This window comes from Girardinichthys multiradiatus, chromosome Y, assembly GCF_021462225.1.
Source record: "Girardinichthys multiradiatus isolate DD_20200921_A chromosome Y, DD_fGirMul_XY1, whole genome shotgun sequence".
NCBI lineage: Eukaryota > Metazoa > Chordata > Actinopteri > Cyprinodontiformes > Goodeidae > Girardinichthys > Girardinichthys multiradiatus.
In genome coordinates this window covers 23,799,874-23,822,424 of record NC_061818.1, presented here as the reverse complement: position 1 = coordinate 23,822,424, position 22,551 = coordinate 23,799,874, and the positions used below count along the sequence as shown (strand labels likewise).

Here is a 22,551-nt window from a genome sequence, read left to right as displayed (position 1 = left end):
CTGCTCCTCCACATTGAGAGGAGCCAGTTGAGGTGGCTCGGGCATCTATACCGGATGCCTCCTGGACGCCTTCCTCGGGAGGTGTTCCAGGCACGTCCCACCGGGAGGAGGCCCAGGGGACGGCCCAGGACACGCTGGAGGGACTATGTCTCTCGGCTGGCCTGGGAACGCCTTGGGCTCCCCCTGGAGGAGCTGGAGGAGGTGTCTGGAGAGAGGGACGTCTGGGCGTCTCTGCTGAGTCTGCTGCCCCCGCGACCCGGTCCTGGATAAGCGGAAGACGACGAACGAACGAACGAACATTCTAACGTCTTGTAAGAAAGTTATTGACAAAGACCTGCAATTAAAAGTCACACTAAGTATAAACCACTGTGAAAATATTGCTTATCTACTGACTTTATGACCAATTCTTTGGTGAGAATTGAAAAGCTTGGACCTAGATTAGCATCTGCAAAGCACATTGAAGCTAAAATGCTAATCTTAAGTGAACACACTTGTTCTTTAGTGGGAACTAAAGTCTTTTACCACAACCCACTGACATCAACATTATTATCTAGCATTATTTTACCATCCTACTATGTTTTTTAATGCAGTGGAAGATTTACAGGAAAGTCTAGTCAGGATGTTTCATAATTTAAAATGGCCGTCCTTGAAGAGCAATAAGACTCCGTCTGGTCGCTTTGTCTGGGCCAAAAAACTGTGCCTTTGTTTTTGAACTAATATTTAAATAAATGTTTGATTAACACATCTGTCCCTGTAACATATACCCAGAATTTGGGTTAAATAATTAATCCAGCAGGTTTTTGCATTTATGAGTACAAATGTGATAAAATCTTAAATTCTCCTTTACCTGATTTTATCTTGTCATATTTCTCATACTTTACACCATCATTCACGTTTAATATAAGTTACTTATTTTTGGGTGAAAAAAACAAGCATGTCATTTTGTTAGGGGGTCAACTTGATGGTGCTAGAAAAAAAAAGAAGCTGCGTTCAGCGTCACGAGTTTATCTCTTAAAGACTCTTAAGAAAAGTGACAATATAAAAATAGAATATAGCAGTGTTCTCCAGACCTTTTGCCACATGGGCCAAAGTCACCAAGTTGAAAGTAATCACAGGACACAAAAATTCAAACTCTTTAAAATTGTTTCTAAGAAGCATTTAGGTTAAAACATTTATTCCATACCTCATATTATTTCTGATGTGTACTGGCATTTATAACTCCTAAGTGGTGTGTTTATAGCTCCAGGTAACACTATCCATCCAAGAAAGACATCGAAAATTAAAGCCGTCTCCAAGTGATATCTCATTCCCTCTAATTGAATGTGGCATGTCTGGGACATCCCCACATTAGCTGTAGTAGGAGGAAAAGAACAGATGCACTATATGAAATTACAGCACTTCTTACGAGTAGCACCTAAGTCCCAAGGGTACTTGACTCCCCCCCAGCATAAAGCAATTTTACCCATTGAGCTTGCTTTCTCGCTTCGTGCACCTTGTACAGTCTGCATTTTATTTACAGCTTTACTTACATATTATGGTTGAAGGAAGTACATTGAAGGTTTTCTGTTAAAAGTTTAGAAGTCAACATCTTACCTGCAGTAGACAGCTGTCATATCGTCTTTATTTAGTATAAATTCAGTTTATTCGCAAATGTTAAATATTATGGCCTGTCCAAGAGGTGCCAAGACTAAAGTGGATATGTACCGTCTATAAAAACTCCAATCCAATAGTTGTCATAGTGTTTTAAACAAAAGTTATGTTATTTAATTTCACTCAAATTTATGTTACTAAATGATTAACCAGAAAAGCGTAATATGCTCCTTTCTCTGCACATGCTTTACAGGGAAGATCATTGATAGCGCATCATCTAGCTTCAATTCAAGCGTAAATTATTCTTGTCTTCTATGTATATAGCTGTTTTGACATTTATGAGCCTAGATGTGTTTTCAGATGGCAGAAGTTCAGTTTGGTCTTGGCACCTATGGGACTAGCTATCAGCCTTCAGGACCAACTAGGACCATCTCTCCCTGGTTCAGCCTGTCTTGTGTGTTACACTGTCACTATCACTGAGTGTTGTTTATGTCTCTCCATACCGACAGTGGAAACCCTAAAATAGGCAGCAGTCATTCTGCCTCCTCCTCCTCTGTCCATCTTTTGACCCATTGTGAGTCTATTTCTGACTGTGGGGGAGCACTGGCTGCCCAAGCCATGCCACCTGTTGCCATTTGTGACGTCTTCTCACCACAGCGAGCACAAACTCTTAAGTGTCCTCGCATCTGACGCTTGCCTAAGAAGAAAACATGTGCAGTCCCAGGGTTACAGGTTTTCAAATTAGGGAAGATTTGCCTTGATTCTATTAGAATAAAGCATTTAAAATCCCAACTCTAGATTGTTAAAATTAGAAGGAATTCAATGCAGTTGCTCTGAGATTTCCAGCGCAACAGCTGAATCCTTCAGCACTCAAGTTAAATCCTTTAACTTGCACTGTCAGCCCTTATCATATTCAGTTTAATTAACTTTACCTCCCCTGTGCTGTGAGTGAAACATGATCCTACAATAACTATGTAAATACTAAACTGTTTCACTTTTTGTCACATTGTAACAACTTCTACTGTATTTTATTGGGATTTTATGTGATAAACAACACAAACTAATGGATAATTGTGATGTGAACAGTTAGAATGGCCCAGTCAAAGTCCAGAGCTAAATCCAAGTGAGAAGATGTGGCTTAAAGAGACTTAAAAACTGCTAATAGAGACTCTTGATTCAACATTTGGCTTTAGCTATTAAGTGAAGAAGAATGGCCAAGGATTTCTGTCATTAGAAGTACAAAGTGCATCTTGAGTAAACTGGATTTGTATTCTAAAAAAACATCCAAAAACATGTATCATTTCTCTTCTGTTTTGCAATTATGCACTGTTTCATGTTGGAATATTACACAGAATGTCATTCAAATTCACCAGAGTTTTTGGTTGTATCATAAAAAAATATTAAAAAGTTTAAGGGGCATGAAAATGAACATGATTCAAGTAATATCCTGAACATGATATACCTTGTTTCTGTTTGGGTTGCTTAGTTCCAAAACAGAGCTTTGCAGTTATTCATTTTCACTATCTGTATTGAACAGTTCCCCAATAAGAGGTCCAAAGCTGAGGTATGGCTCCGTGTAACAGAAATATATATATAGCGTTAATGGTAGGTTTAAACAGGGAGCATTCCTGCAGAATGTGCCGATGCCGTCAGAATGTTTCTCCAAACTGAACGAGCGCTGTGTGGCAACAAGCTCAACGAGGGCATAAGGCTAAAGGCGCAGATGTCCGGGGGGCTCAACTCTTCTGGCGCCTCCAGGGTTAATTCTGTACTGTGATACCAAGACTCCCCCCCATCCTGCTTCACAACATTTCTTCTGGGATCTTTGGGGAGCCTCCATCAGGTATTGACTGCTTCAGGAAGGTGCTAACAAGTACGCAGCAGTTTGGCACACTCAAGAAGCTGGTTATAAAAGACATGAAGCTCTGAGTGACGAAGCAAGTTGTAGAAGCTTCTATTACATTTGAGGGCTTTGGTGAAGGATGGCAAGGAAGAGGCAGACTCAACCAAAAGGTGTTAATACTTCTCACTGGAATCTGCGAACACATTATATATCGTCAAATGTCCATGTTCTCTTGATTCCTTGATGCTCACATGAACATAGAGCCATTATATTTAACCCTATGAGGTAAGCCTAGAAATGCTTCCAAATAACACTACTGCACATCAATTATTAGAATTTCTAAAAGACATGTGATCTTCAAAAAAGTGTTACTTTTGCATCTATAGGTTCATTAAAACTGTTATGTTTCTTTTAATGGATTTCAATTGCAATTACCTTCACTTGCACAAAGAAATGGCAAAAAATAGATCTTGACATGTTTATATATTACCGACAACAACCTTTTAACCTTTTGGTTTCCCGTTGTCGTGCACAGAGCTGGAAGCAACACTGCACAGATTTATTTTTAGTTGGCTGACTGGGTAGGAATCAGCATTATTGTGTTGTTTAACCTGCTGAATATCCATGCTGCTATTCGGAAAAGAAGCAGCCTTTGAGGTATAATTTGCCCTTTTGGATAATTGATCACTAACCTCTCTGAGTATTTTCAAAGCTGCTAGGCAGAACTTGGAGTAAGATCAACCAAACTCACAGGTACAGTATGGCACCTAGAGAACAACATGTGGTGATCAGTTTATTGATTTATATTTATTTGTTTTCCTAGTTTATTGAAAAAGTGTTATTTAATGGGATAAAACCTACAATTCCATAAATAAACCTCCATGTGCCATCACCTCCTGGTGACATCACATAAGGCATAAAGCACCTGATTAGTTTTTTTGAGAGTGCCTATTTTTCTTTTTCCTGGATTTTTTCATGTTTTTGAGTAGATTCGTCCCTCAAAGGTGTTTACTGGTATTTTTTGCAACTCAGGCAACTCATTTGAGACATAAGTGAGAATTATCAAAGATCTTCAATGAAGATTTCAGGTATAAAAGCCATATGAACTGCTCAGTGTGTTTCATTCAGTGGATTTAAGTCCCAGTGATGTTTCCTGCAAAGCTGTTGCATCAGTCACAGCTTCAGACAAAAATGATTGCCAGGTAGACAAACTTGTGAGGCCAGTTCTCTGAATTAGCCCCACCATGCATGCACCTTTATTATATCCTATTCAATCACCATCAGTCTAGTCAACATCAAATGGAAGAAATAAGAAAAAAAATCCCATTGCCTGGCAGTCAGAAAGGGAGACGTTATTCAGGTAAGCTAAAGTAGTCAAACTGCATGAGGTGTTGTTGTACTGGCAAATATGGGCACAAATGCAATCAGATGGAAAAATTCAAACAGCAATATAAACAGTTTTTTTTTACCAGTTAGTCCTAAAGATCTTTGTCATCACAACCATCAGCTTCACCATACATAGCAGTATCCATCATGGTCCAGGCTGTAATCTTAGTCATTGTAGCAAAATACACCTTTCCTTTAACTTTTAATGGCCTTTGGACTGTAGATTTAGTCAAAGCAAACTCCTAACCATGCAAGTTACAGACTGGTATCTCAAAACAATAAGCTGTTTACCACTTTGCAGGGTTGTTATCGCCCAGTTTATTTATCTGAAATCCCCCATTCAAATTAGCAACCCTGTTTCATCCTGATCCAGAATTAGGAGAATGCAGACATTCAACTCCAAGAGAGATGGAAGTGCAGGTGCACAGAGACTAGGCAAGCTGCATGAGCATTGCAACAGCAACAAGTCAGACCTATATTCTTCCCTCTGTGGTGGCTGTCTGGTGCTGACAAGTTGGCTAATAACTAAAGTTGCCATGAGAGAACTTATCCCAGTTTCCTTTATAACCTGTTTCTTTCGGATTTAAGTTAGTCATTAGAAATCAGAATTAAGCCACAAGGTATCTTTAATTTCAGATACTGATAAACCAATATGCTTCTGGTAGTTTTACATTTTTTATTCAGTGTCTGTATTTTTTGCAGTGTTTGTTCCCTGGTTACTGTGTAGGTTAGAAGTAGTGTTTACATTTTGTCTGTTGGGGTTTTTGATTGTTTTAGTAAATTATTAGTGGCGGGTTAAATAATGATAAAGTTAATTCTTAATTTTATTGTTGATCAACTAACATCAAAAGTTGCAATTTAACAGAGGTGTGCTGGGGGTCTTTCTGCATGGAGTTTGCATGTTCTCCCCGTGCATGCGTGGGTTCTCACCGGGTACTCCGGCTTCCTCCCACAGTCCAAAGACATGCCTGTTAGGTTAATTGGTCTCTCTAAATTGCCCTTAGGTGTATGAATGAGTGTGTGCATGGTTGTTTGTGTGTTGACCTGTGATGGACTGGCGACTTGTCCAGGTTGTACCCTGCCTCTCACCCATAGACTGCTGGAGATAAGCACCAGCTTCCCCGCGACCCACTATGGAATAAGCAGTAGAAAATGACTGAATGACTGCAGCCTTCAGATTGATAAAGTTCTAAGACTGACTGATTTATGATAATTTATAAAAAAAACAAAATCTAATAAAGAGTTTGTTTTTCTACATCAAACTCTGGTTTAAACATGTAACGGTGAACTCATTGACACATGCAACTTGACTGATAATGATGGTGTTCAAATCTGTTATAAGTCTGCCATAGTGTTTACTAATCCCATCTGATCAGCTCGATTTCTTGAGCCTCTTGAGATGTCATCAAATTAACTAAAAGTAGAATTGGCAGTTTTCTGTTTCTTTAAAATTGTATTTTGTGAAATTCTGCAAGGGAAATCCATACTGCATTACTGTGCTGTGTTTCTGTTGGGAGTGTACTTTTGTTCATGAAGAAAAACAACCGGGCCATATCTTCCAAGGTACGTGTTATCAGTTCTCCATGTCTGACCGGTTAGAGGCTTCGTTGAATGCATCCTGCTTGTAAACAAACAGGCTTTTGTGATTTGAGTTGTCATTTGATGCATCAATGTGCCATTCAGATTCTTGGCCAGAAACACAAGAAATCATTGCCCACATGGCTGTTGGCTTTGCTCCAGTTTGTTGGTGGACAGCCATCTAAGACGGGGGTCATTGATATAATGTGGTTTATTTTTGGATGTATCAATCAATATAGTGTTACAAAAAATTATAAATTCTGCTTTGCTTTTATTTATCAGCCCGCTTTACACTGACTACCACTAAATAAAATCCAGTAAAACTATGGCTTACTTATGCATTTGCTCAGCAAGAAAAATGTGCCCTGCAATTGAATGTGTACTTTAGAAGCAGCCATGTTGTTCGACGAATCTGCTCCAGGCTGCAACAGCCTGACTGAGGTTGCAATCTAGTTTGACAGAACTGTACGTGCAAAGATAAAAGTTTTATCCCTGCGGTCAGAATTCAGCACTCTGCACATTTTATCTACGAAGAAAAAATAAATATCTTTTGCCTTTCCCCTCCTGGTGTCTGAGCTGCACACCAAAGAGTTTATGATGAGTATTACAGAAATCATCGAGGCACCACCATTTCTTGCCAGTCTCCTGCTGAGATCAGAGCACAAGCCCAAACGTTTTATATGCTTTCGATCCTCCAACGCAGGCATTCTTGGTTTTATAATATGGTGCACTTGAGGTTAGGTCAGGTTATACAACTTCACAAAAATCACAAAGGTGATTTTCTTTTTCTTTTTTACAACCCACGTAGGGTCTAACGTATATATACAGGGTCAAAGTTGTGGGCCACATAAATATATACATAACGCACCCACTTATATTTGAACATCCTTAAATTTCTCTAAACAGGCTGCAGAGTATCTGGAAAACGTCATAGCCAGTAATAAGCTTTTAACATATATCTGGCAGTTTTTAGATTATTTAGCTATCATATACCCACATGAATTGCTGTCGTTCCTTTAAATTGTTACATTCCCTGGTGCAGAGCCGACGTTTAAAAATTGTCTTTACATTTTTCATACTGTTTTTTAAGAGTTTGAGACCTATTGTTTGATGTACACCCATTTTACAAACACTTTGGGTTTGTATTTGGGGTTGTTGTTCTGTCATAACACGCCACAGCGTCCAAGTTTCAACAATCTGACCCAAACTGTCATCCTCAGATAAAAGAAATGCCTTCATCAAAGTCGACATCTACAAGCTTGGCTGAAATTTATAGCTACCCACAAGCTAAATGCTTTCTACAGAATAGTTTTTATGCCAGGCAGACAAAGAGAGAGCTATTTAGCATCAATGACAAGTAGTACATTTGTGGGAGGCAACTTGTGGCTTTTTAAGTATAAGAAACTATACCGACTGTCAAGCATGGTGGTGGTAGTATAATGCTGAGGATCTTCAACTCAAATCAACAGATATTTGAAACTTGGACTCAACTTGGACAGTGATCCCAACACACATCAGAGCTGGTTTGGGGCTGGACAAAGCAGGCTAAGATTAAGCGTCTGGAATGGTGACAAGTTAAATTCTGCTGAATCCAAACATTAGTGAGGATTTGTGTGTATATTTGAGCCGTTATATTACATTTTTGACCCAGAGTCAATTAGAGACAACCCCACAAAAGATTCAAATTTTTGTTTTTACAAATCATTGGTTTATCCTTAATTAGCATCTCAACCTAAAAACAGAATATTTCAAATGGACGATCAAAACATCTGATTTGTATAAAATTAACCTCTGTATGTCAATGTTGTATAGTCTATGCTTTAAATACTTTTTAAATGAATTTCAAAGTCCTTCTAGGACATAAAAACTGTCATGAAGATATAGCTTCATTTGAAAAAGCAAATGTGAAACCTACAGAACGTATTTTCATGTGTTAGATCCCACATTAGGCTATTTCTGATGTTTATGTGCTTGAACATAATTTATGTGTCTGTGCCTGGTTGGTAAAAAACCCACAGAGGATTGCAGATCCTTGTTGCATGTATATGACTGCAGAGAATGCTCATTTTGGCTCACCTCTTTGTGAAACCAGGGAAGTCCCAAAGCTTATCTCTGGTGGTCATCATTAAAGCCTGCGGCGGTGCCATGTCTTTGTGTGGTTAATTTCTGCATTAGCTTTCTAAATCAAGAGCTGATTGTACTGACAGCTGTGATCTAAGTAACCTGATAGGTTCAGAAGAGGACATGACAAGTGAGAAATATGCTCCCTCAAATCCTCTGCCTCATTCTCCCTCACTCAAACAACCAGTAGCCTGTAATAGTAAAGAAATCACATTCACGTTCAGGTCTTCTTTTTGGTAAGATAAACCCACAGACAGTTTGAATGTGTATGAAGCAATCAGGTGTTGGAACTGTGTTCCTGCAGATTTTATGTTCAGTTATGATAATATTTCACAAACGGTCTTAACAAGAGATCTGAAAGGTCAGATCCCAAACGCTTGATGATAAAACTGGTTTGTCTCAAACAAAAGTGTCATCCAAAATGTCAAGATTCCTTGAATGGCCATCAAAGATACACATCACTGATGTTTTCTTCTTTGTTACTTTTCTTTCAGAGGTGGAAGAATTTGACCCTGTCCTAAGAGATAGATCCCACATTGATGAGACACTGCGGCTTGCAACAGAGGAAAAAGCAGCAGACTATGCCGGTGAGCAACACAGGGGGTTAGATCATTGATATTTACTTTGCAAAGTAAAATTTTTATCATCTTGCTCTTAACAAAGCGCTGGGTACTTTAACAAAAGTGCCTTTAAACAGTCTTAGAAGTTACAGAACGGGAGAACATTGATTTACTCTCAACTCCTTTGTAGAGAAAAATCTATTATCCCTGTAAATGTTTTTTCTAGTAAGACAAAAAAATTTATTCAACAGAAAATGTGTTTTTTTTTCCCAAAGAAGATATTCCTCATGCAAACTCTTCCTCTACCATTGTCACACTTTGTTCTGCTCTCTCACCTTGTTTTCTAGCGGCTATACAGAAGTTGCGGAAGATCTACCATTCGTCCATCAAACCAATGGAGCAGACCTACAAGTACAACGAGCTGAGGCAGCATGAGATTTCAGGTATCACTAAAACTTGATCTGTTTGTGCAATTTGCCTCCCCTTTATCTGTTGTGTGAATCTATTTTATTTACTTTTTTATATGTACTTTCTTGACACTTTCCAATGACTCATATCAGTGAGGTTCTTCAAATTTCTATTTTATTCTGGGGGTTGCAGTGCCGTGCCAAAGTACAAACAGCCCCTGAACATTCCCCCATTTTGTTGTGTCACAACCACAAATTTCAATGTATTCTATTGGGATTTTATTAGATAGACCAACACAAAGTAGTGTGAAGTGAAAGGAAGGTTTTGGATAATTTCCTTGTTTTTTTTTTAACAAATAAAAGTCTGAAAAATGTAGAGTGAACAAACAGCAATTATAGAAGAGTGGTGAGATGGAAGCCATAGTTGAAAGAACCCATAAAAGTCAACTTTAAAGATTGCCACAAGTCTTGTAGGGGACACAGCAAATATATGCAAGAAGGTATTCTGGTCAGATGAGATCAAAACTGAGCTTTTACCGATATACAGAACATTGTGTAGTTGAAAACTAGCACTCTGAACACACCATGTCTACAGTGAGACATGGCGGTGGCAGCATCATGCTATGGGGATGCATTTCTTTAGCACAGACAGAAAAGCTGGTCTGATTTGATGAGAAGATAGATGGAGCTAAACATAAGGCAGTCCTAAAAAGAAAACCCGCTAGAGACATGGGACTGAAAGTGAAGCTTTGCTTGCTAGCAAAAGTTAAAATTGAACAATTTAGATCAGTGTATATTCACATTATAGAAAGGCCCAGTCAAAGTCCAAATTGATTTTCAATTGCTAATCTTAAACTTTTTTCAAAGACGAATTGTCCAAAATTTCCGTCTCTACATGTGCAAAACCAATAAAGACATGTTCTAAAAGATTTCTAAGGGTGTTTTCACACCTTTAGTTCGTTTACTTTGGTCCGAATCAGTTAATGTGTTTAACTTTTTCTGGTGGTTCCGTATCTCCTTGCACAGAGAAAACTCCCGATGAACCAAAACCTGTCACTACAAAACACACAAGAACGATCATCCCGTTTATTGGTCAGATGTGTCTGGGGCAGAAGTACCACATGTAAATACAGGAAGCAGATGTTGTGTTCCAAGAGAGTAGAAAAATACACAGTATTTACTGACATCATTAGTTTCAGGTTATGTGTATTATTTCAAGCAAAATAATTTGAGAAGTATACTGAATGGTTTCGAGAAGACGTCTTGAAGTTGTATATGGCTTTATGCTTCATGAAAAAGATGTAGGGAGTTTGCTTGTTTACTCTGCGGCATCCCACAATGCAATGCAAACCAGGCTATGTGGGGCTGTGACAGATCACATCCATATCATAAATGAACCACTCAACAGTTTGTTGTTTTGGTCACTGATGACCCTAGAGCGATTGCTGTGTTCACATTTACACAAACAAACCTCATTAAGAGGGCAAACAAACAGAGTTAAACAGACAAAACACCTGAAATTTAAACAACACCCAAAAAGGTATTAACTCAGGAATAAAAATGCACACCACACTTTTAAGATTTTTATTTGTAAAAAATTTGTCAAACCATGTACTCTTTTCCTTCTAGTTTACATTTACGCCTTACTTTGAATTGGTCTGAGACTGCTATAAACATCTTTTAGAATAGAGAATTAAACAAATTTCACCCTCTTGTGGGTTTCCAGGCTCGGTTTGCATGGAGACATTTAGTTTATATCTACGTCTCTAACTAATGATGTACTTTTCGTGCGAGACAGTCCATTCCTGTCATTGCCTGACCACATGAGCACACCATGCATTTGTTGACAGACATGTTTGACAACTTGTAGGTCAAATATGTTACCGTGAATTCCAACCATGATCTCCAACTCATTCATGTACATCGACACTCCCCACTGCTTGTAGAAACCTTACTCCCTTACTGAGCTCTCCTTCACCTCCTCTTACCCTCACTTCTCTGTCCTCCCCTCATCCCCATTTCCCCTCATCTAACAGCATATCCTGGACGAACCCTGGGCGACTCGGCCACAGGTGGGTGTGGGCAGGGCTTACCTGTGCATGGCACTGCCTAAAGAGCTAAGCCCCTTCCTTTCACCCTGCACAAATTTGCTCTCTGTGAAAAAGTATTTAGCCCCTGATAAACTTAAACTGTTTTTCCTTTTTAGTCAAACTTAAATGTTACAGATCAAATTTAAATATCAGACAAAACTACCCTTAATCAATACAAATTGTTTTTGTAATGTTGATGTAGTTTACTAAGAAAAAAAAATAGCTTTATGTAAAATTATAGTTGCTAGTTTTATTAAATCTCAATTTTAGTTTAGTTTTACTAGTCACACCCAGGTCTGTTTACTGTCTGACCTGCAGAATAAATCAATTATTTCAATAGAACCAGTATGACAACATGAAGTAGGCTAAAAAACCTAACAAAAGCAACACATTTTGCCCAGCTCTATGAAAAAATTCAAGAACAGATGAGAAACTGAGTCTTTCACATCAACCAGTCTGTTAAGAGTTACAAAGACATTTCTAAGGATTGTGGAGAGAAAATGGAACATTGGTGAGCCTTCCTCAGGAGTGGCTGGACCACCGAATTTACTCCTGGAGCGCATCAACGATTCATCCAGGAGGTCAAAAAATAAGCCATACCAAACATCTAAGACACTGCAGGCCTCACTCCACTCACTTAAGTTCAGTGTTCTTTATTCTACAAAAAGGAAGAGACTGGGGAACAAATAACACATGTGCAAAAGTGTCAAGGTGAAAACCACTGATGACCACAACTAACACTCTGATTATCCTCAAGACCTCCAGGAAAATATTCTGTGGATTTATGAGACAAAAGTGGAGCTTTTTAGAACAGGTGCGTCCTGTTACATCTGATACAAAACTAACACAGCATTTCAGAAAAAGAACATCATACTGAGATTCAAATCTGGTGGTGATTGTGTTATGGTCTGGGGTTACTGAGCATTTTCAGGAGCTGGATGACTTGTTCGCATCTAATGGAGCATAAATTCTGCTCTCTAGTAGAAAATCCTCAAGGACAATCATGAATACTCTTGTGTCATGAAGCGGGACAATGATCCAAAGCACACCAGCAAGTCCACAACTAATTGCCTTAAAAACACTACAATGTGGTGTGGCCTAGTAAAAGTTTTCATTCTAATCTGATCAATGTGCTGTGGTATGACTTTAAACAGGCTGTTCATGGTCAAAAACCCTACAATGTGGCTGAGTTACAGTAATTCTGCAAGGCAAATTGGGCCAAAATTACTGCAAAATGATGTAAAAGCCTCATTACCAATTATTACAAACATTTAATGACCATTGTTGCTACAAAGGGAGGAGCAAAAAGTTATCAGGACTGGGGGCAATTGCTTTTATGCATAGTGTCAGCTTCGTTTAAAAGTATTTTAGTCACTAAATGACATAATCACTTGAAAAATATGCTTTGTATTTATTTAGGTTATCTTTGTCTGATAACAAAATATGTTTGATCTGAAATAAAAAAAAGCCTGCAAGAAATCTACAAGGGAGACGATACTTTTTCATGGCTCTGCAAATAATTCAAAAATGCTTTCCTTTGTATGAAACTATAAAGCATGATGTCCTTTATTGGGTTGTCATCAAAGCAATCCATCATAGTAAGCTTCTGTCCACAGAAAGCTGCAGTTTTGAAAATTAAAACAGGGAGGACATTAAGTAAAAAATAAATACATTTTGTGGCCAAAACATGAATTTTGTCATTTAATTGCAGCTGTTTTACTGATACATTTTGGGAGGTGGGGTAGGGTGAAGAAATGTCTTATTTGTGCAGGTAGTTTTAAAATCATGGAGGGGGTTGTATATGCAATTCTGCCTTAAAATAATGAAGAGCAGCTTCCGGTTGGTCGGTGTTCAGACAGGACTGAAAACATTTTACTCCAGATTTAGTTCCAGAACATCAAATGCTTGCATTAATGACTTCAAAAGTTGTTTTTTTTTCCTTTAGATTTTTCCTTATCATAGGTTAAATGTATTAATTCTCATAAAGACAATCTTAGCTCACCACTCCTAAACCATTTCCACTCAACACGTGGCAGCTTCCATAGAGACACACAGCTTTCAGTGTTGAATCTGTTTCATAATATCTTTTTATGAGATATGGCTGCAGTTTTTGATACTTTGTTGCTACTATCACCTAACTGTGGCTTCAGTGTGTGTTTTGGCCTATTTTTGTATTTCTTGTCTGAACCTTAAAAATGCAGCCTCCATGTGCATGAATGAAGCTGACAGAGCTCTTTAAATATTCTCTCCAGTGTCCTTTTTATAGACCTCCTTTTCCTGAAAACATTGGTATGCAGTGTGAAACATCAATATAGAGAGAATGCAATCCTTACTAGTGCCATGCAAAAAGTACTCAAATAACTTCAGCTTCATCACATTTTTCTTGTCACATCCAGTAAGTTCAATGTGTGTATTGGGATTGTATGTGATAGAACAACACAGAGTAACATATAACTCTGAAGTTAAGGGAAAATGACACATAGCTCTTAAAGGTGTTCACTAATAAAAAATTAAAAGTGCTGCCTGCCTTTATATTTAACAGCCTTAACTCTGAAACCCTTAAATATAATCAAGTGCTGTCACCTAATTAGTAAATAATTAGATGTAGAAGAAGGTGCTCTAGTCAGATGAGACAAAATTTTATGTTTTGGCCTACATGTCAAACAGTATTTAAGAAAACTAACAATGGACAACCCCACTACGAAATATGGTGTTGGCAGCATCATGCTGTGGGGATGGGTTTCTTCAACAGGGACAAAGAAGCTATTCAGAGTTGATGGAAAGGGATGGAGCTAAATACAGGGCAAAACTGGAAGAAAACCTGAGACCAGGGTGGAGGTATACATTCATAAGGACAATGACCCCACACTTACGTCCAGAACTACAATGGAATGGCTCGATTCAAGCATGCTCATATCTTATAATGGCCTAGTCGAAGTACAGATCTAAATTCAACTGAGAATTTGCAAAAAAATAAATAGAAAATTGCTGTTCATTCAATCTGATTGAACTGATGCTTTTCTTGAGAAGACGGTCAAAACTTGCAAAACCCGCAGAAAAAGACTAGCAGTTGTAAATGGCGCAAACAATGGTCCTGCAAATGGGAAAACGTCCAGAACAATGCATGATTTTTCTTCCACGTCCTAATTATTCTCCACTTTGTGTTGATCTTTCACATAAAATCCCAATAACATACATTGAAGCTTGTGGTTATAGTGTGCCAAGGTTTGGAAAAGTTGACACAGTAAGAATATTTAGCTCTAATTTGTGGTTGCTGTGAAAACCCACTGACTGATGCTTTGTAGAAGTATAAACAAACAAATATTTATAGATGTTAAAATGTAGTCCTACCAAAAACCTAAGGATCTTGACAAGTTTTTGTTAAGATTTACTATATTTCTATATATATTTTTTACTCTGACTTGTTTTACATGAACTAGATGGAGTTTTTCAAAGAATGTTCATTATAAAACATTTTGTTGTTGCTTTCATCATTTGCAATATAATAAACCAATTGAACTTTCCTCTTTTGATATGTTACCAAACCCTTACAACCTGCTTTTTAATTCTTCTTACACAGCATCACAACTTTTTTAGAATCATCATTAAGCTGTTTATTTGGAAAAGGTTAAAAAAACATTTTTGTCAAATTTTTGGCTGATTGATTATTACATTGTAAGCATGGAAGCTCCAGCTTTAGTTTGGAAACCGCTTATATTTAGAATAAACTTGGAAGTATCTACTTACTGATTATACAACTTTACTGAAGTTTAAATTTCTCACCTAACAGATGGAGAGATCACCTCCAAGCCCATGGTGCTGTTCCTTGGACCCTGGAGTGTGGGAAAGTCCTCCATGATCAATTACCTCCTGGGATTGCACGACAGCCCATATCAGCTCTACACAGGTATACCACACGGCTACTTGATTAGTGTATATTATGATTAAATCATAATAATGGGTCATTTTACAGGGGGAAAACGACTCTGAAAGCACTTTTTAAATCTACACAAAGATTAGAAAATTAGTATTCACTCTCTTACAGTTGGACGTTTAGTTGCATTAGCTGAATATTATTGATGCTTCAGGCCTTAGGTGAATATATTTGTAATTTTTATTGCCTATTCGCATTTTCTCATCAATACATTTTCCAGTTGCTACACCATTCTTGCTAACTTCTTCTCTTCCATCATAACTTTGCTCTGCAGGTGCTGAGCCCACTACCTCTGAGTTTACTGTTATAATGCACGGGGAGAAAATCCGCTCTGTAGAAGGTATTGTCATGGCAGCAGACAGCTCTCGCTCTTTTTCTCCCCTTGAAAAGTTTGGCCAAAACTTCCTGGAAAAGTTAATCGGCATTGAGATGCCCCACAAGCTGCTGGAACGAGTGACTTTTGTGGACACACCGGGAATCATAGAGAACCGAAAGCAGCAGGAAAGAGGTAATGAAGAGGGTCAGTTTTTGTTTTTCAAACACACATCAGAATAAAACAATCACATACTGGGGCTTGCAAAAAATAAAGAGGCTACCTCTTGAACTTTTTACAATTTTGTGACATTATACCACAAATGTCAATGTATTTTATTGGGATTCTGTGAGAGACAAAATGGTGTAGAGCCGTGATGCGGAAGGAAGATTATTCACAGTTTGAAAAGTCTGTTACAAATAAATATTGGAAAAAAGGCAGCATGCATTTGCATTTAGTTGCAATGTTGGTCATATATATGCACAACACAGAATGTATATGTGGATACGCATATATATGTATATATGCATATATATGTACAGGTCCTTCTCAAAATATTAGCATATTGTGATAAAGTTAATTATTTTCCATAATGTCATGATGAAAATTTAACATTCATATATTTTAGATTCATTGCACACTAACTGAAATATTTCAGGTCTTTTATTGTCTTAATACAGATGATTTTGGCATACAGCTCATGAAAACCAAAAATTCCTATCTCACAAAATTAGCATATCATTAAAAGGGTCTCTAAACGAGCTATGAACCTAATCATCTGAATCAACGAGTTAACTCTAAACACCTGCAAAAGATTCCTGAGGCCTTTAAAACTCCCAGCCTGGTTCATCACTCAAAACCCCAATCATGGGTAAGACTGCCGACCTGACTGCTGTCCAGAAGGCCACTATTGACACCCTCAAGCAAGAGGGTAAGACACAGAAAGAAATTTCTGAACGAATAGGCTGTTCCCAGAGTGCTGTATCAAGGCACCTCAGTGGGAAGTCTGTGGGAAGGAAAAAGTGTGGCAGAAAACGCTGCACAACGAGAAGAGGTGACCGGACCCTGAGGAAGATTGTGGAGAAGGGCCGATTCCAGACCTTGGTGGACCTGCGGAAGCAGTGGACTGAGTCTGGAGTAGAAACATCCAGAGCCACCGTGCACAGGCGTGTGCAGGAAATGGGCTACAGGTGCCGCATTCCCCAGGTCAAGCCACTTTTGAACCAGAAACAGCGGCAGAGGCGCCTGACCTGGGCTACAGAGAAGCAGCACTGGACTGTTGCTCAGTGGTCCAAAGTACTTTTTTCGGATTAAAGCAAATTCTGCATGTCATTCGGAAATCAAGGTGCCAGAGTCTGGAGGAAGACTGGGGAGAAGGAAATGCCAAAATGCCAGAAGTCCAGTGTCAAGTACCCACAGTCAGTGATGGTCTGGGGTGCCGTGTCAGCTGCTGGTGTTGGTCCACTGTGTTTTATCAAGGGCAGGGTCAGTGCAGCTAGCTATCAGGAGATTTTGGAGCACTTCATGCTTCCATCTGTTGAAAAGCTTTATGGAGATGAAGATTTCATTTTTCAGCACGACCTGGCACCTGCTCACAGTGCCAAAACCACTGGTAAATGGTTTACTGACCATGGTATCACTGTGCTCAATTGGCCTGCCAACTCTCCTGACCTGAACCCCATAGAGAATCTGTGGGATATTGTGAAGAGAACGTTGAGAGACTCAAGACCCAACACTCTGGATGAGCTAAAGGCCGCTATCGAAGCATCCTGGGCCTCCATAAGACCTCAGCAGTGCCACAGGCTGATTGCCTCCATGCCACGCCGCATTGAAGCAGTCATTTCTGCCAAAGGATTCCCGACCAAGTATTGAGTGCATAACTGTACATGATTATTTGAAGGTTGATGTTTTTTGTATTAAAAACACTTTTCTTTTATTGGTCGGATGAAATATGCTAATTTTGTGAGATAGGAATTTTTGGTTTTCATGAGCTGTATGCCAAAATCATCCGTATTAAGACAATAAAAGACCTGAAATATTTCAGTTAGTGTGCAATGAATCTAAAATATATGAATGTTAAATTTTCATCATGACATTATGGAAAATAATGAACTTTATCACAATATGCTAATATTTTGAGAAGGACCTGTATATGCGTGTACACCTTAATGCTGCAGACTAAATAGATTTTTCCCATGGGGAAACATGGTGGTGTAAGCATCATGCTGTGGGGATGTTTCCTTAAGCAGGGACAGAGAAGCTTGTAAAAGCTGATGGGAGCCTGGGTGATGCTAAATACAGGGAATCCTGAAAGTAAACTTGTTAGAGGCTGCAAAAATGTTGAGACTTAGGGGACAATGACCCTAAACATACAGACAGACCTACAATGATCTAAACATGTTCTTGTGTTAAAATGGCTCGGTCAAAGTCCACAGCAAAATCCAATTGAAAATCTGTGACAAATCCCGTTCATCAATCTGAACACATGGTACTAACAGAGAAACATGGTAGATGCAGCATCATGCGGTGGGGATGTTTTTCCTCATTAATGAACAGAAAACCTTGTTAGAGTTAATGGGAAGAGCTAAATACAAGACATTTGTCTCTAAAAAGATAATTCTGCACTATTTTGTGTTGGTCTATAAAATTAAAATATTCCAATAAAATACACAAGTTCTTTTAGTTGTAATGTTTATGCTTTTCTAAAAGCACTGCACAATACAATGTTTTTCTAACAAATTTTTCTTCTTCCACTCAGGTTATCCTTTCAATGATGTTTGCCAATGGTTCATTGACCGTGCTGATCTCATCTTTGTTGTATTTGACCCAACCAAGCTGGATGTTGGTCTTGAGCTCGAGATGCTGTTCCGACAGTTGAAAGGCCGGGAGTCACAGATCCGCATCATCTTGAACAAGGCGGACAACCTGGCCACGCAGGACTTAATGAGAGTCTATGGAGCCCTCTTTTGGAGTTTGGCTCCACTCATTAATGTTACTGAACCACCGCGCGTCTATGTCAGCTCCTTTTGGCCATATGATTACGCCCCAGACACCAGTCGAGAACTCTTCAAGAGAGAGGAAATCTCCCTCCTGGAAGATCTCAACCAGGTGATTGAGAACCGAATGGAGAACAAGATTGCCTTCATCCGCCAACACGCCATCCGTGTACGCATCCACGCCCTGCTTGTGGACCGTTACGTCCAGACCTTCAAAGAGAAGATGAGCTTCTTCAGTGATCCCGAACTGGTCTTCCAGGAGATTGTGGATGAGCCGGACAAGTTTTACATTTTTAAATCCATTCTAGCCAAGACCAACGTCAGCAAGTTTGACCTACCCAACCGAGATGCTTACCGTGACTTCTTTGGCATCAATCCAATCACTAACTTCAAGCCCCTGACATCTCAATGTTCCTACATTGGAGGCTGCCTGTTAGATAAGATTGAGAAAGCAATCACCAATGAGCTGCCTGCTCTGCTGAGTGGCATTAACTCTGGCAAGCAGCCTGGCTTGTCGTCCTGTGAGGTTACTGGCTGTGGTGAAAAGCCAAAAAATCGCTACCGAAAGAACTGAGGAACATAAAATAACTTGTCAGGAGGAAGAAAGGAGACAAAGAAGGTAAAGAGAAAGGGAGGTCTGGTGGGAGCCAGATCCCTGCTTTTGTCAGGACATTTGTATTGTTGAAGAGACAGAAGGAAGATTAATGTTTGGGTTTTTTTGTCCTCAGGAGAATAAGCAGATACGATAGTGGGAGAGGGAAGCCACAGTTTGATAAGGCAGCTTAAGGACACAAATGCTGGAGAAATGAGAACACACAACTTTTATCAAAGTTCATTAAAATATATACCCTTCTCTCTTATGGCACAATCACCCTGGACTGTCTCACACCATTAGGTTGAGGAATTACTGATCCGAGAAAATGACTCTGAACCAGTGAGTTGACATAAAAATGATGACCTCTGACACTGAAATAAGCAAATACCAGCTGCCTTCTATGTGAATAAAACAAAAGGTGGAAACAGATATTTGTATAGTAAAATTACAAGAATTGCACTGCAGCAGGTCAGTTCCAAACATTTCAGAAGCTGTTTTTGAAGTAGCCTTTTTGTGGGTGCTATGCAAAACCATTTCTGTCTGATCATCCAGGTCTTTGCTTTGGATATAGATTATCATTGGATGTTAGACTTTTAATTTATCTACCATTGCACGTGTTTTTCTTCCGCCATAAAGATAAAAACCCTCATGCAGCATTGTTGAGACCAGAACCAAACCTACCACTCATCAAACAAGGCCTTTTTTCTTGTTTTAGCTTTGTATGCGTATCACTCTTGGCTTTTGACAGTGAATTGAACAGAGGTCAGGGTTCAGCAGTCTTTTGGGTACAGGGTATGTTTATTCTGCTACACTTCTTAACGGTTTGTTTTTGAGTCTATAAACTGCCAGGTTTGGGCAGAAATTCATTGGTTTGTTTAGAATATGTTTACTTCTCATTTTGTTACTAATTCACCAGAAGTTCAACACAAGATTGTTTAAGTTACAGCTGCCTTTTTTTTAGATTTACTCAGCTTTTTTCTCAGCACGTTTAAAAGATATATGTTCATTGCTTTCCTGTACATATATCCATCCTTTGTCTTCCATTCATCTGAGATCAGTTCATGTGGGCAACAGTTTCAAAAGGGGAACCTAAACTACTTCTCCCTGCAGTTCCCACCTCATTCTAGGAGACCCCAAGATGATCTCGGTCCAGAAAGGATATATAGTCCTTTTATCCAGTTCTTAATCTTCCCCGAGGTCTCCTCCCAATGGGACATACCCTTGGAGATGTCCTAATCAGATGGTCTAACTACCACATCTGACTCCTTTCAAGCCAAGTTCAAGCTCCTTTGAGCAGTGACTCCGCACTGAGCTTCTGCCACATGACTGGATCTACCTAGGATATCACTCTTTCACTCATTTATAACTCATGGTCATAGATAAGAGTTGGAAGGCAGATGAAAAACCAGAACATTTTGGCTCAGCTAGTTCATTATCAAGACAGACCAGAGCAGCACCTTCATTACTGCTGACAAGGTCCCGGTCCGTCTCCCCATCTCCTACTCCATCCAATCTTCACTCGTGAAGAAGAAACCAAGAAACTTAAACTCCTCCACTTGAGGCAAAGATTGAGCTACAACGCAAAAGATGTAATCAATCTTTTTCCGGTCGAGAACAATGGTCTCAGTCTTAGAGGAGTTGACTCTTATCTTGGTCGCTTCACACTTTGCTGCTAACTGTGCAAATGCATGCTGAAGATGGCGACAGAACCACATTATGTGCACTAAGAAACATCTTGTCCACAAACACCAAACACAGGATGAGTGACCATGGACAGCCCTGGTGAAGTCCGACACGCATTGGGAATAAGAGAATGCAGAATAAAGCTTTACTTAGGTTTTACAAAGATCAGGACAACCCTTACAAACCTTCCAGACCCCCCATACTCCTCTTGTGAGGAATACCTGACACAATCCTAAGCCTTCTCCAGTTCCACTTAACACATGTAGACCGGACAACCATACTCCAGTGACTCTTTTAGCAGTTCCACGGGTAAATAATTGTTCTATTGTTTCACAGTTACCTGTTAAACATTTAAATATTGTTTTGAGTTTCTAGATTACCTAAAAAGTTACAATTTGAACCAATAGCACATGTTTTTGATGGTGGATCTCTATGGTGGATTGGATTAGTTGTAAAATAATGCTAAGCAGGCAAACGTAAAACTGAGGACTCATGAGTTGAGCCCTGACCTCTATGGAAATAAGGGAAATTCTGAACTTGTCCCAGAATTAGTAGAAGGAAATGGTCACAAAGCTGAAAAGGCACAACATAAAAGGTTATCTTAGGAGTATGGCAAAGATTATTGGGTGAAAGTACAGGTCAGTATGCAGAAACAACCAGCAGAGACTCAAGCCTCCTAGGTGTCTTTGTTTGACTATTGAATGAATGACACAAAATACATATTATGTGCTGGGATTTGCTTCACATTTTGTTTACTCCTAATCAACAGATTTAGACCAGCATTTAGGCAAAGCTATGCAAAAAATCATGCCTGCTGTTTCATTTTTACAACAGGGGTAGGATAGGAGGTTCTTGTTGTATCTTTTTACTCAACAAGAGAGCAAATCCTTGCCATTTTAAAAAGCCAGTCTGTGAAAAACACAGTTTGAAGTCCTGCAAAGCAGGTAGATGAAGGACGGGACTCTCTAACTCCCGGTTTACTCCACATGCCATGTCACTAACATCCTTTACTGGTTTCCCCATCCAAACGTCGAAGCATGATGCAAAGAATTATGGCAATCAAAGTCGAAGAAACTGTTTCTTCCCTCTCTTCACCAGTGAGTGCTTCACTGGGTGTTTTCTTTATACTGCCAATTCATGGTCACCAGAGGGTGCTGTTCAAAAGAGTAAAGGAGAAATAACTTTGTGAAATGTGCGGGTTTATGACATAAGCTGGTAGTGTATCTGATATATTTCAGTGTCTGTTTTATTCACCTTTTAGATGATGAATGAATGTGTGTCCAATCAAAATAGTTGCTAATTCACCTTTTGGTATAACACTGACATCACCACTGACCCAAGTTGTGGAGGTTTGACAGAAAAGAATAAAGATTTCTGATTGGTTCAGTGAAACTTTGTGGTTATTTACCTTTTTCTGTGTTTCTTTCTAATGCTTTGCTGCCCAGTATTTCAGTT

The 22,551-nt window shown here is 39.1% G+C and overlaps 1 protein-coding gene across 1 annotated transcript; it reads left to right on the top strand.

Annotated features, from left to right (window-relative positions):
* The first annotated feature begins 8,641 nt into the window (after positions 1–8,641).
* On the top strand, positions 8,642–22,488 carry LOC124864149 (sarcalumenin-like). Its single transcript, XM_047358818.1, has 7 exons — positions 8,642–8,648; positions 9,013–9,105; positions 9,426–9,521; positions 11,522–11,557; positions 15,366–15,482; positions 15,784–16,017; positions 18,581–22,488. Exons 1-7 carry the CDS (start codon positions 8,642–8,644, stop codon positions 19,390–19,392), a joined length of 1,395 nt encoding a protein of 464 aa, XP_047214774.1. The 3' UTR covers positions 19,393–22,488.
* Positions 22,489–22,551: the final 63 nt, after the last annotated feature.